Below are 15,755 nucleotides of genomic sequence, written 5' to 3' on the forward strand. Positions count from 1 at the left end.
AGAGTTACAAATTCCCAATATGGCTAGTAGGGGTTATGGACACCAAACACATTTCCAACCATTTTTTATTCTAACAAACAGGTTTATGGGATAATATAGGCTACAAATTGGTTCCAAACATTCAGTATTCTCCTCCTGAAAGGAGGTCAGATCTTAGAAGAGGGAAAAAAGTCCCTCTAAGATATATGATCTGGACTATTAGAGGACTATTAGAAGTCCTGGTAATACATTTAGATTAAGCTTTAACCCAGAAAGTAAAAGGAAGGCAACCACAAATTCTTAAACATCCTAAAAGGTGAAATCTTCCCTAACACAATGAAAAGACCATCTCATATAAATGACAGGGTAGTCAGACCCATTCTGAACTTGTATATCTTTCCTTTAAACAAAAACTCAAGCATTTCCAATGAAAACAAGGCTGATAACATACAACACTAGATGAAGAATAACAGATAAATCTTGCTTTGGGGCTTATTTTAGCTGAAAGTTCTAAAACCTCTTAAAACAAGTCCAGTGAACCTTAATTAGATGTTACAATAGAGATGAGATGACTTTAAAAGAAAAAAATATTTGTTTAAGAAGCCAAATCTTAATGTTAAATTTTTTCTTTTGGTATTTATTATTATATGGTGTGGAAATTACTTGCTAACTAAAGCTTATATTACTGTAAGTATCAATATTTTTATGGGAGAAAAATTATGTTTGCAATTAAAAAATCAGAGGAGTTAGCTTACTTTCCCTTAGCACAATTATTATGAAATGACAAGTTTGAATGATCTTCCCCATTACTGTGAGATAAGACTCCTTGAGGATGTTTATTTTAGTTTTTCTATATTTATATTGACAACATTCTGGCAGCCACATCCCTTTGGAATAATATCATAACCTTCTTTTTTTAGGCACCTCCACAGTCTGATGATTTTATTTCTTGTTCATCTAATAATTTCATTCAGCTCCAAAAAAATTCTATTCAACTCAAAAATTCAATACAAAATTTATTAACTTTAAAAAATACTTTCATCCTTTATAAGCAAGCCATTTTTTTGCTATTTGGGTGTATATAAATTTGACATACCTCTCATTTAATCAATCAGTTGGGATTTAACAAAATATTCTTACTCTTAATATATTTATCTATTAATCCATGCTATTTATTAGTATGGAGATTAATTTGGCATTTCAGAAAGCAAAAAATGTCATAAAAGACCTTTAAGTCTTCTTCAGGCACCAATATAAAGGTTGACACCACACTTAAGAGCATCCAGCTATCTGACTCATTGCCATTTCAAATAAACTGCCATTTACCCCTTTGACCTTGGTCTTGGCACAGACCTAATACAGTGGTACATATGACGTCACGCACAGTATTCTTAAGTGCCTTATGCATCTGGAACTTCTTATGGGAAAACTTAAATTAACTGGCCGAAGACAAAGCTAGAGCCCTCAGAGACAGATCCTTAGTATCAAATTTAAAACTATATGCTTAAGTAATTTAGGTTGAAGAAGGATAGTCTCCACTAAACAACACACACTACCAGATCAGTCAGAAAAATGCATTTGTTAAAAATATTATTTCAGAATATTTAGTGGGGGAAGTGAAGCATCGGGGAGAAAGAGCAGTTTCTCAGGGTAGTTGGTACGCTGTTTAATTCACTTGAAATAAAATAAAGAACCATCATAAAGTACAAGCAGGTAGAGACCATTTTCTAATTAGGAAAAAAACAAAAAACAAAAGCAGACATCATGAAGCAAAAATGAAAGCTGACTTAGTGAGGCAAGATTAGCAATAGTCATGTTATCAACTGGGTGTCGTATGTAAGTGATGAATCACTAAATTCTATTCCTGAAACCAATATTACACTACATGTTAAATAACTAGAATTTAAATAAAAATCTGGGGAGAAAAAAGTAGCTGCATTATTGGAGTTACTCAATGAAACTTAACATAATCATGTAGAAATTAGTAAAGATTGTAGAAAAAAAGTTTACATGGTGCCTTCCCTTAATGCTCAAAGCAGGATTGCAAGTAAAGGCAATTATCAATACTCCAGTATCAGAAATTGGTAAAATTATGTGCCTCACAGGGGAGGAGGGTGGGGGAATGGGATAGGCTGGTGATGGGTATTAAGGAGGGCATGTATTGCATGGTGCACTGGGTGTTATACGCAAGTAATGAATCATGGAACTTTACATCAAAAACTAGGGATGTACTGTATGGTGACTAACATAATATAATAAAAAATTATTATAAAAAAAGAAAATAAATAAAATAAAAGACCAAACCAACATATCACTCATTTGCAAAGTGCTTGATGGCACTGGAATCCAACATAAACTGAATGTGCTGTTAATGTTAAAATTGTTGCTAGTCTTGCCACTAGTCTTGCTTACTTTCTGTGAGCCTAGAAAAAGGATGGGGGAGAAGCCAAAGAAAAGATTCTTCTCAGTATCTCCCTGGGTCCTTTTTCTCGAGCATCAGGCACTATCAGTGAGAATGAAGGATTTTATATTTAATGCTTGTCCATATTGTCACTCTGCTTTCCCTCCACTGATTTTTATTTTCCTGGACTCTTCAAAAGATGACTCAGAGAAGATGTTCTCAAACTCAGAAAGTTAACCAAGCCTCTTCATAAGCTCCCCATCCGTCACAGAATATAATTAACTCCAGAAGTTGAGTAGTTGTCCTTTATTGCATAAAATCTGAGTATTTTAACTGCTTTTACAGTTCTACTGTATTTGGAATAGAATAATTATTAGCTGATAGACTTAAAAATATCGGAGCTAAAAGTGACCTGTGAGAACATGTCATCAAGCCTGGAAAATCAGTCAGGCAAATTAATTCAACAGGTGGATAGGATTTATTTGGGTTGAATTTGAATGCTTACCGGTAGACTACTATATATATTTTACCCCACCTCTACGGACATATACATTCATAAGCTCTGATCTTTCTCAAGAGTGTAAGGCAATCAGGGGCGCCTGGGTGGCACAGCGGTTAAGCATCTGCCTTCAGCTCAGGGCGTGATCCCAGCGTTATGGGATCGAGCCCCACATCAGGCTCTTCCGCTATGAGCCTGCTTCTTCCTCTCCCACTCCCCCTGCTTGTGTTCCCTCTCTCGCTGGCTGTCTCTATCTCTGTCAAATAAATAAATAAAATCTTAAAAAAAAAAGAGTATAAGGCAATCAAATTAAATTCGGATGTCTAAATGAGGAGTGGAGATGAGAGAAAATCCATTAAGTTGATTAGCTATTAAAAATGAATATAAAGGCCACAGATGACCATCCATGGTAGGTTGATGGTCTGCCTCTCCCCCATTGTTTTAGCTTTCTATCCAGCCCAGTATGAGTTTACTTAATGTATTTTTTTTTTCAGTATTTGAAAGTCAGATAGGGACATATAGTCGGTATGTTTATATTTTTAGAATTTACATTTTACTTTTTCAATTCATTGTGAGTAGATGACAACTGATATCCTCTATAGTATCTTAATAAAATGCTAACAATTGGGAGTCTTTATTTACTAGGTGACACAAGTGGTAATTGTGAATTTCACGTAACACCAATAGTTGATGCTTTGCCAAGTGATAAAGTTCTACCTGTGACTGTAATTTACCCTTTATGTTGCTCGTCAGTCTCTTACTCAGTACAAGATTCTCACAGTGTAGCATTCACTTCAGTGAGCCAGTATGAAAGTTCCCCTACACTCCTTACCAGCTTTGTGAGACACATGTTTCGGCTCACCCCATAGAATATTCAAGCACGGTAATTTGAGAAAACTGCGTAACAGGTACATTTCAGATTTGTACATTTTGGCTTTACTGATGTATGTTTGCTATCAGTTCTATCTCACGGTGCTATCGCCATGAAGCATCATGCAGTGCCGATGCAGGAAGCTTTCGGTATTTAAGCCTAAGAGAAGAGGTGAATCATAAAAATGAAAGGCCTATTTTTCCTAATCAGTTCAGGGGATCTGGTTTGATATGAAGCTGGCTTCCAAAGATGACAAACAAACATGCTAGTGGGTGCAATCCAAGAGTTCCATCTTCAGAGCAGACCCGAACACCAGAGTGGCTAAATACCAGAATTGATCTGGTTTCTTGCAGGATATGCCCTTTGGCCAGGTTTCCCAGGGTACATCATTTCCACTGGGATCTGCCTGGAACCAAATGGTCTCCAGTTGGCAGTGAATTCAGTGAAGGAACGACTGTCTTTCAGACCATGTGCAGGCCTGGGGGACACAGAAAGGAATAAGACTGGGACTTGATTTCAAGAAAGTCTTACTCATTAGAGTAAGTTGACATTTTTCTGAACCTACATCTTACTACTTTCTGCTGTTTATGAAAAGTCTATAAGAATCAGCATATATATATATTTTTCTGTCTTCTGTTTCATGTTTTATAATATATAGTAATTTCAATCAAACCTCTTACTTGTCACATGTAACACTTTTCACTGTCAAATAAAAATCTTTCATTAAAAAATATTACTATTGTACTTTGGATTTTACAGTTTGGAGAAAAATCTAGTCATAGACCACACAGCTCAAGATACAGTTCTGGATTATTATTATTCCAAGTAGACTTTCATTCTAATGCCTCAGGCCTTTACTTTCAGCTTAGAACCATTAGTAACTCCCCACCTTCCCCACTGCTCTCACTCCATGTCCAATTCCCATAGCAGGTTCTGTTCTCCCAAATCTCCTTTTGTGCAAACTTCCTCATTCATGGAACTGAATAACCTCAGGGAGCTTCCAGCCATTATGAGATCTAAAACACCAAACCAATCATCATATGGTTTCACTCATTCATGGAACATAAGAAGTAGGAAGATTGGTAGGAGAAGAAAGGGAAGAAGAAAGGGGGGTAAACAGAAGGGGGAATGAACCATGAGAGACTACGGACTCTGGGAAACAAACAGAGGGCTTTACAGGGGAGGGGGGTGGGGGAATGGGATAGGCTGGTGATGGGTATTAAGGAGGGCACGTATTGCATGGTGCACTGGGTATTATACGCAAGTAATGAATCATGGGACTTTACAGCAAAAACTAGGGGTGTACTGTATGGTGACTAACATAATATAATAAAAATTATTATAAAAAAAGAAAATAAATAAAATAAAACACCAAACCAACATATCACTCATTTGCAAAGTGCTTGATGGCACTGGAATCCAATATAAACTGAATGTGCTGTTAATGTTAAAATTGTTGCTAGTCTTGCCACTACAATTAAGCTGATTCAAAGAGCACAATATATTATGGAGCTTAATATCCTAGGTCCATTTCGAATCATAAATTATCCTTCCAGTTCTCACATGAAAACAGACAATATTTACTTGGTAAATGAGATAAATTCTATATTGTTTATATAAAAATAAATAAATAACCTAGCTATAGATGCATAGATTTAATTCTTGGTACCTTCCTTGCATCTGGATTTGTGTGCCACCAAATGCTCTGCATACCCCCAACCACAAAAGTATGCATTGAACCTGCTACCGCTGGGCCTTACAAGCGCCCCACCCTCGCGGGTGCAGGACTTACTTGCTGCTGAGGCAGCGTCTCAGTGAGTAGGAGGCTCCTCCGCCGCAGGTGCGTGAGCACTCGCTCCATGGGCCCCAAGCATCCCACAGGCCATCCCGGTCCTCCTCAGAGCGTGCTGTCCTGGAGCTCTGTGAGGAAAAAAAAGGATGATCAGTATCGTGTCCTCAATGAACCCTAAAACATGTGTCCTGAAGCGTGAGTGTTCTGTATGTCTGTCTGTGGTAGCCTTGCTGGAGATGAAAATATGAATCAGGTTCTTTCTAATTTAATAATGTGTATAAGTTTGGGGAGAGGGGTATTTGAGTTTAGGGACCCTGGGCCATGCCCGAAAGGGACAAGACATTGCGCAATGGGGCAACTAGAAAAGGGGGCAAGAAATAGGAGTCTGGGGGAGTGGAAGATAAATTGAAGTCATGATTTTGCCCTGGGCTCATAAGTCCACTTGTCTACTACTTCTTTGTGAAATCAGAAACTGCTCTCAGAGATGTTTCTGCTCTGAGAAGCTTGAAATATGCTTATCAGCATGAACTTCCAAAATTTAACATTTCATACAATTGACATTTTTTTTTTAAATGGAGGAACATCATTTCCAGATGTCAGACTTGTTAATTAGAATGACTGCATGAAGTAATTTAACCTCTGTAATGCAGGATGGCCTCCCGACAGACAGATTTGCTTGTTACTGACAGGCTTCTAGTGAAATCTGTACCTACTACACAGAAAATTGTTATGTGCAGGTCTTCATGTCGAGCCTTACTTTTCTCATAAGAGTCAAAGATCAACTTTGTGCCATAGTTAATAGAATAGGCTCTGGAGTTAGAAACTGCCTGGGTTGGATATGGATTCTGTTTTTACTAAGCGTCCTTGAACAATTAAATTACCACCTGCCTATGCTACAATTTCCCTTGCTATAAAATGGGGATAATAGTGTAACCATGCTACTACATGCATGCACACACAGACACACTATGTAAGAAGGTTAGCTAAATGAACTTAACCTAGGACTAGTTTCAGAGTAAAGCACTAATAAATAAAGCCCATAATTATGTTATTATAAATCGGGACTATCATATACATATGTACACAGTTGTATTAGTCAGTTCAAGTTGCCATCACAAAATACCAGACTGAATGGCTTCAACAATAAAAACATATTTTCTCAAGACAGAGAACAGGGTGCCAGCATGGGTGGCTCCTGGTGTGAGCTTACCCTGAGGGTAGCAGAAGGCAATCTTCTCACTGTGTGCTCACATGGCCTCTGCTTTGTATGAGCATGGCGAGAGAGAATGAGAGAGAGAGAGAGAGAGAGAGAGAGAGGAGACAGAGCAAGCTCTCTGGTATCTCTTCTTCTAAGGACACTAATCTCATCATGAAAGCCCCACTTTCATGACCTCATCTAAACTAATCACCTCCCAAAGGCCTCATCTCCATATACCATCACATGGCGGGTTAGGACTTCAACATATGAATTGGGGTGGGGGCCACGAATCAGTTCTACAAATAGCTAATGTAAACTGGAGCCAAATTATTTTACTGAGTAAATTAAAGATGATATCCAAACATTAAAGATGGTATCTTCTCATATCAACGAACGACATAACTTATGAAAAACATAAAAATTTCAAAACTGTTTAAATTTGGAAAAACAAACCCCAAGGAAAATATACATGTTAGACAATATGACGATTTCATCTTCAGTCTTCCCTCTGAAGAGAGAGCACAGGCGGTATGCAATACTGTGAAGGGATGGGACGTGGAGGTGACAGGAGGGTTACCTCTTACAAAGCATCAGGGGAACCTGAGGAAATGTAAGTAAAGTGACTGGTGTATAGTAGGTCTACAAGTGGTAACTGGTACTGTTATTGATGTTGTTGTTATTTTAATTTTTGATCCCTTTCTCATGGCCTATCTAGTTATATTCAAGGTGTTCTCATCCACACAGGAGGGGCTCCTGAAAAAGAAAAGAACCATCCTCTAGCCCCTCGGAAAACTATTTATTTTGCAGTAATGGGCTTCCTTACAGATCAGTTGCTATGGGGCTCTGTTGTCAAACTGACGACCCCTTGGACCTTTTAAAACCTGGACAAGGGATGTCAGAAACCTCACCTTAGAGTGTTGGAACTAATGCAAGCTTTATTTAGATTCGTAAATCATTTGCGAAGGGCTAGCCCAAGCTAGCGTATTGGTAAGGAGCAGGGACTGGAAGGACCTACTCAGCCTGGAGTAGAATCCTGTCTCCAGAGACTCTAAGCCGTGACCTTTTGATGCTTCAGTTTCTAATCAGAAAACAAGGATAATAAAGACTAGGATTGTGAGAATTAAAACAGTTCATATATAAAACCCACAAAAGGTTGAAAACAACCCAAATGCGCATCAGTGGATGAGGGGGGGTCATTCAGATGTGATATATACACACAACAAAATATTACGCAGCCTTAAAAGGAAGGGCGTTCTGATACACGCTCTAACATGGATGAACCCTGAAGACATCACGCTAAGAGAAATAACCCAGACATGAAAGGACAAAAGGGACAAAAATTATATGAGGCACCCCGAGTAGTCAGATCCATAGAGACAGAAAGTAGAACAGTGGTCGCCAGGGGCAGGGGCATGGGAGGAATGGGCAATTATCTTTTAATGAGTCCATGATTCCAGTTTGGGAAAATGAAGAGCATTCTGGAGATGGATGGCGGTGATGGTTGTACAGCACCGTGAACGTACTTGACGTCACTGAACAGTACACCTAAACACGATTAAAATGGTAAATTTTATATACTTTATCACAATAAAATATATACATACATACATTTTTAGACGTTTATAGGGCTTAAATTAACACGATATAAGCAGTTGCCGCTTTCACTAACATTTTTGATTGTTACCATCATTTATAAACACATATGCCCTCTGCGAGGTTGTAGGAGGTGCTCTGGGAAGGTGCTAGTGTTTTTTCCTGCTGGGTTTAGCTGAGACACTCGACTCCTAAGGCATCGTCTCTCTGAAAACCCTGATGTTCCACAGCAGAACCTCCCAGCCACCTGGCACATTGCATTTGCCTGGTGACGCGATCAATCGGTAGTTTGAGACCCCTATAAAATGTGGAATAGAATGGGTAACAGAAACACAGTGGTTACCCCAAAGTCTGTTCTTTCTAAAGGAAGTATTAAATGAGCTCCAAAGCCTGGTTTTTAGGATTAATAAAATCAATCTCTAATCAAGGCAATATGGGGCACTCTGCTTCCAGAGCTTAATTATATACTGAGGGAGAAAAGACTCTTTGGCAATGAATTATACGTTGTCCATATACCCATTAAATTCATTCCTCGGATTTTTAACGAGTTTATTGTGCATCTTCTGGCTCCCTTTTAGTTTGCTCTGTGGGACTGGAAGAAGTTCTGTTGAGACTTGCGGTATTTGCTGGATGCAGTAACTATTTGTGTGACAAACGTACATTAGTACAATGCGATGTCCCTCATTTTATTCAAATTCAGTAAGTCTGAGATGAAAACCAACATCACAAATGCTAGGATTCATGAAACCATGAAAATGAGTAAGATGAGTGATTACAAATTGCGATGCTATCCAATTATTACAACTGCAAAATAAAAATAAAAATCCACACGCAGCATTCACGTGTGAATCCCATTTCCATGTGAGATAAGAAGACCAGACTGCCAAATCCTTGGGATGTTTGCCTCTGGCTGCTCTCTGGGTAAGATATTTTGGAAATAATGTATAGTTGAGATTTTGTTTTTCTAGAGAAAAAAATTGTTTCAAATTCTGTGCTGAAGTTGCTTGGATTTTTTTTTTTTTTTTCATGTACCTTGTCTAAAGAAGCACCCAAATGGCTCTCAGGTGAGGCCGTACTGACTAAATCTCTAACCTCATTGCAGGTTACAAGTTTCGGCACAACTAGACCTACGAAGTGCCCGCACTGCTCTGAAGGAGATCACACGCGAACCCAGAAGTCCGTCGTGGGTCTGTTTCTCAAACTGGAACGATCTTCAAGTTGTCTTTTAGCAAGCGGAATAAACATAATTCATGTCAACTGAATCCATGTTTAACGTTAGAGAAGGCAAAGTGGTTTTCCTGCTCCTTAACTGCCAGATTTTTACATCTACAACCACAAATGCCAATGCAGCAATGCCTTGCAGGCCATTTAAGAACTACCAGCATGTGCTTGTTACAGTTTTTAAGAGGGCCTTCAGTATAAACAATTTTTTTGCCTGGTCCAGATGGGTCTAGAGCTTACTCTCTCTTGTTTGGGAATGTGCATTCCTCTTCACCACAGTAGCAATTTTTTTTTTAAAGTGTTATCACTGAATTGCATCTAGCAAGAGAAACTGAGGCAGAAAAAAATAAGGACCAGACGATGAGTTGCCTAAAAGCAATGATGAGAGCCTCTGAAACCAAAAGTCTAAGCTTTTAAAATATACCCCAGCCAGTGCTTTCCAATTTGATTTCTGTCACATAAACGTAATATTTAAATCTCAGTATCTCAGAAACAAGGTCACAGTGACCAAGAGATCACCCCTGACCTCGCTGCAGGGCATTTCCGCAACAGCGCCAGTTGCATTGGTGAGTGTTTACCTACAAAATGACCAAGAACGAAATGGCAGCCATTAATTTCTGTACATAAGACCAATGTTTCACCTGTGGGTTTATCCAAAAAGGTCAAGACCGCATCTGATATTGAACTTGAGGGAAAAGTTCATTACAAATCATATCCTTATTACCATGCTTACTTTACTTTGTAGTCACTGGATGGGTTAAAATGGACAATGGGTACCTTTTTTGAGCCAGCGTTTCAGAAATCCAGTGAAGACCGAGAGAAGAAAGGCCTGAATCTTGGTTCCATAATATTTGAAAATTGAGTCTTTGTCTTGAGTTATTCAATTTAGAAAAAGTCTAGCTATTTCTGGATCTGTGGTGCCACGTGATGACCTTTGAATGTAGCATTGATGATGACTGCTAAATCAACTACTTTCTTGTAAGAAAACTCGGCAGTGGACTCCCCGGGGCCAGCCACTCACTGCTCTGGCCAGTGAGGAGGTGATAAGCCTCAGTCAATGACGGCTGCATGGAACGTAGGCTGTGGCCACAGATTGTCATGTACATCCTAGGAATATTGGAAGACGATCAGAATAGCTTCCCTAAATCCCTCAGCCTTGGGATGGTGTCATTTCCTCGCCACGGCTGGTTTACTTAAATGTGGTTTCCACCTGATAGCTTTGCAGTTGGTGTCAGACCCAATTGCTCTAAAATCAATAACCAAGTCTCAGGGGAACGGTGTTAATTAAGCCTGACAGCTATAAGTAGTTAAGCACTTGGAGTAATCACGTGAAGCCAGAGTTCCCTGCCCCCACTCTGCCACCCAACCTTAGACACTGAACCTTAGGATGACCTCCTATGGACCACTTTATCCAGAAGCCTCTTCCTTAGGACAGGTTATGCACGACTTATGAAAAATGTTGTAGGGTGAAGCACAAATTAGCAATAAAAAGACTCTGGAGTTCTATTCAAATGGATACAGAGGCCTTGGAAAATATTTTTTCCAAACGTTGGAACAAGAGGTCGAGCTGTATGGAACTCAATATAAACGGAAGAAGGTGCTAAGGGAATGAGTGATAGGTTTTCGTAAAATGGAAATCACAGAACCCACGGAGTCACATTCTAAGCAAACTGTTTTTCAAACACCAACAGATCTTCAAATGTAGCCAAATGGGTTACTTGGGAGGAGGCAAAGAGCCATTCTTCCTATTTCAAGATCAGCAAAAAGGCACCTGAGTCTCTGGATTTCCTCTCCTCCAAGACAGCATTTCACTTAAGCTGTCTGCAGCCATGTATGTGACTGCACGAACGGACGTCACGTCCCTCTAAATTAAAAAGAGGGGCAACCCCCCTGTGATGAGAGGACCATTTTTCCACGGTGAGCCCCTGCCAGGCGGAGAGGTCCCCACACAGACCCCTCCTGTCCCTGTACCAAGCTTTGAAAACGAATCCACAGATTCCATTTGTAACTCCCTTACACATCTCAGGTCTCTATAAACCTTATCTAATCTTTGGCTTCTTTAACAATTTGGAATCCTGGTTCTGCCACCAACTTCACGTGGGAGGGGCTGTGATTCCCCGATCTGAGAGCTCACAGACGTTAAGCTGTAACTGGGCTCTTGTAAAAGTCCGTTCGCTTTTTGATGTACGTTCTTAAAGAGCAGAGCGTGTGGATACTGAGGCATGCGCTGTCCCAGATATTTGCTGCTGGCTTTGCTTAGGAAATTCAGATCATCTGGTTCTTATCACAGCTGCACTGCTGGGGGAGATGATGAACTGCCAGTGACACAGTGCACGGTCTTTCGGAGGCCACGGCACGAAGCCTGTCCCTTGCTACCGAGGAGAAAAGTCAGTTCTGCAACACGGCGTCAAAGCTGAGCAGGCCTCGGAAAGACTTCTGGGTGCCTGTCTTCCTTTCTCTTCCGCTGTACCTGTTCACGCGTGCACCCTAGCCTACCTGTCTCCCATTCCCGTCAGGGCGCCTCATGACACCGAAGCCTGGAGGGTTGCTGGTGAGGCAAAAATGCTGGGATTTCCTAAGTACCCGTGTGCCAGGAAGTATGCCAGAATCTACCCAGATTATCGTATTTAATCCTCGCAATGAGCCATGTTAGGTTGGATTCCCGCTCCCCTTACTTTACTAACAAGAGAACTGAGGCTCGGAGAGATTGAACAACCTACATCATCCTGTAGGAGAAAGCGCTCGGCTGGGGGTCTCAGGCGGACTTTACTAGTCACGTACTAGTCAACTGGCCTTTGGCACATTGTCAGATCTCTTTGAGCCGAGTTTCTTCATCTGTAAAAGGGGAACATGGATACTTCCCTTACTAGGGTGGTCGTGAAGGTTAACCATGAGAACATACATAAAGTGCTGAGTGTCCTTTCTGTTATGGTCGTGTGAATTAGCTCATCTCTGCCACAAATATGCACATCCCTCCCCCGACAAGTCACACAGTTAGTACCTGGTTGAGCCAGGTTTACACCTGTTATCTGATAACCTTTCGTTCTGCTTAGCTTCAAACTTTGACCTTCCTTTCCATTTTAAACAGCATTTCTCGGTACATAAGTTTTTAAATATATAGAATGACAAGAACTAATGCTGATTTTCTTCAAAAAAATTATTTTGGGGGCACCTGGGTGACGCAGTCGGTTGAGCGGCCGACTCTAGGTTTCAGCTCAGATTGTGATCTCTGGGTCGTGGGTTTGAGCCCCCCATTGGGCTCTGAGCTCAGCACAGAATCTGCTTAAGACTCTCTCTCCTTCTCCCGGTGCCCCTCCACCTCTAAAATAAATGAATAAATCTTTAAAGAATTATTTTGTGCTCAGAATTCTTTCTCAAACTGGGAATAACAACTTGGAGATGGAATTAAGACGGCTCCGTTACTTTTTAGGAAACAAAAACCTGACTCTGCTCGATGTCAAATGCTTCAGTAAGATTCTCATTTCAGAGCTATGGTAACTTGATTTTTTTTGTATTCTTTCCAAGGACAAGGCTGGATTACAGCTCATCTAAAAAATGGCTGAGAAACCTCTGGGCATTTTGGAGAGCTCTGCCAGAACACAGTTTCACAGCCAGCTTAATTAAAATCAATAATTGCTGATGTGAGCAAAGATCAGTATTCAGAAAATTTGCAACTGGTCATTAAGTATTTTGAGTCAGCTTAGCTCGAGGGAAAGCATAGTAAAATATTCTATCACTGTCAGTTTCTATTATTTTAAAAGCATAAGCTTAGCAAATAGAAATATTCTGCTTTGTTTTAATACTGATAGAATAGTAATATAAATATTATTATGCATTCTTTCTGCTAGAGATTCCAAACTCTAAGTTTGGATGAAAACCTATGTATATGTATATATACTGTATACATAAACAGGTATGTATACTGTATCTGTACATACACGTATGTGTAAGTTCATATATATATATATATATATATATATATATATATATATATGTCTTCTAGACTATAATCTCCCAGACCATACATGTGTATAAAGGGATTTTTCTACAGGAAAGACCCTGTCAGTCTGGTTTTCTTTTTCCACTATAATAATTTGCTCTAATTTAATAGTTTGCTCCTGAACCTGGGGACTGCTCAATTAGGAGAAGGCTGAAACCAGTAATTCCATTTCTTTCACAAAGGAAAATTGGACAATAGGAGAATTGTATCCTGTACAAACTGTAGCAGTTAAAAAAAAATCATTTATTTCTGGGGCGCCTGGGTGGCTCATTCAGTTAAGCATCTGATTCTTGATTTCAGCTCAGGTCATGATCTCGGGATCGTGAGACTGAGGCCTGTGTCAGGCTCCGTGCTCAGTGTGGAATCTCCTTGTCCCTCTTCCTCTGATCCTCCCCCCGCTCGAGCTCTCTCCCTCTCTCTCAAATAATTAAATATTTTTCAAAAAACATTTATTTCCCTATTTGTGCCGACAGTCACCACGTTCTTTGCCCTTTGCACTTGCAAGGGTATTTCAGAGCCTTTACAGTGTGTCCCAAATGTGAAAAAAGCCATTTTACCTGGGGTTCTGAAAATGAAATTGCTCATCTCGGTTGCTGTTTTTTCTATACTTAGAAAATAAAAATCCCCAGTGGAAAATAATATGCAGGCCAAGCACCAAGGAAAACAGTGAAGAATTGTCTCCGGGGGCTTCCACACCCCTCCACTCCCCAAAAGAGGCATGTTTGAAACACCCCCTGAAATGAAATTCCTTCTCCGCTCTTCTTGTGAATTCCTGACTTCCTGGTGAGCCAGTTAGAAGTTTTGGTTTCCGGTTCCATCTCATCTAACGCGAGCCCCGTCCAAACTGTGACTCCAATCAGCCATAGATTCCTTCTGCAGCCCTGGCAAAATCTGCTGGAATGCATTTACAAAACATCTGTAGAACTAACGAAACATCTGAGGCTCTGGAAAGCACATGTTGGGGTTTGGAATCAGGGAGAAAGAATTCCTGACAGAGCAAAGGCTCACTTTGTGACTCGTTGAGGAAACTGGAAAGTTAAGAAGTTAATATGGCTTGGAGTCTGATGGACCAAAACTCAAACTGTAATTGATGATTTCAGAACTTCCGATTTTAGAACTTCTGTCACTCTTCCTGGTGTGGACCATGCTGTCATCCGGGCCAAGAAGCTCCCTTGATTCTGAGCAAACCGTCATAGGCCTTCATAGGGTGTAATTTAGGTTCTGTTCCTATGCTTGTGATCGGATGCTTTCTCTCTCCAGTGCCATTTGGATGTTGCGGGATGGATGTTTGGAATTGAAATCTAAAACATTCTCCTTGACTCAATATTATATTTTTTCTTCTTTTCTATGTTCTTGTTGCTACTTTTGCTTGCATTCAATTCCCTATACCCAGAAAACGTAAAAGAATGGTAAGCTCTCCACTATCTCGATACCCTGCTTCATCTGCAATTAGTCGATATCCATCCGGGCATTCTCAGTTTGCAAGAAGCAGTATAGAGTAAGCTACATTTAAAGCAAGACATTGTAGCTTTTCAGGATTATCATTTTATACACCAGTTGTCTTCCCAATTAGATTGCAAATTCTTTGCGGGCAGGGATTATGCTTGCGTTTTGGAGCTATCTCAGTGATCAGTGAAATAATTATCATACATGTCATTTAGAAGAAAAGTGTAAGGCATGTGGACAAATATTTAATAGATGGTGAAAGGCTTCGGAAATATGTCCTTTTTCAAATCCTAGATTACTTGCTTATTTGGCATTTGTTTTTCAAAAACATACACAGGGCATGGGATAAGCATGGGGTGGGTTAGGGGGGATAAGAGAAGGGGAAAGGAGATGGGGGCAGAGAAAGATCTAGTTACTTAAAATTTCCAAGTCGTGTCGAATTCTGGCACTTCTTTGCTCCGGTTCAAATATGCGCCACCCCCCCCCCCTTCTTCCACACAAGGAAATGAATTTTGTCAAAAGCACTACACCTGTAACACAGACGCATGTTTTAAAAGGCAATAGTTATCTCAACTACCATATCTCTGCATCTTCAATAGATAACGTTCCCCTCTGGGTTTAACCTGCAGCTAGAGTAGCCGTTGGAATAATCGGAATAGTTTCGCAAGTTTTGCCGTTTGAAAGGAAATCAAATTGAGGGCCTACTTATGGTCCTGATAATATTTTTCCACAGCCAATGTAAAGCAAACCAACCA

At 40.0% G+C, this 15,755-nt stretch overlaps 1 protein-coding gene across 3 annotated transcripts in view; it reads right to left on the reverse strand.

Annotated features, from left to right (window-relative positions):
• Nucleotides 1-15,755, reverse strand: part of ADAMTSL1 (ADAMTS like 1) — an 874,799-nt gene that overhangs the window by 335,945 nt on the left and 523,099 nt on the right. For all 3 annotated transcript variants that reach the window (XM_087869620.1, XM_087869619.1, XM_045780274.2), the window contains exon 3: nucleotides 5,543-5,670. In XM_087869620.1, coding sequence (XP_087725746.1) covers nucleotides 5,543-5,670 — 128 coding nt within the window. The remainder of the gene's footprint in view (nucleotides 1-5,542; nucleotides 5,671-15,755) is intronic.

Source organism: Ursus americanus, chromosome 18, assembly GCF_024610735.1.
Source record: "Ursus americanus isolate L20-20 chromosome 18, mUrsAme1.1.p, whole genome shotgun sequence".
Classification (NCBI taxonomy): domain Eukaryota; kingdom Metazoa; phylum Chordata; class Mammalia; order Carnivora; family Ursidae; genus Ursus; species Ursus americanus.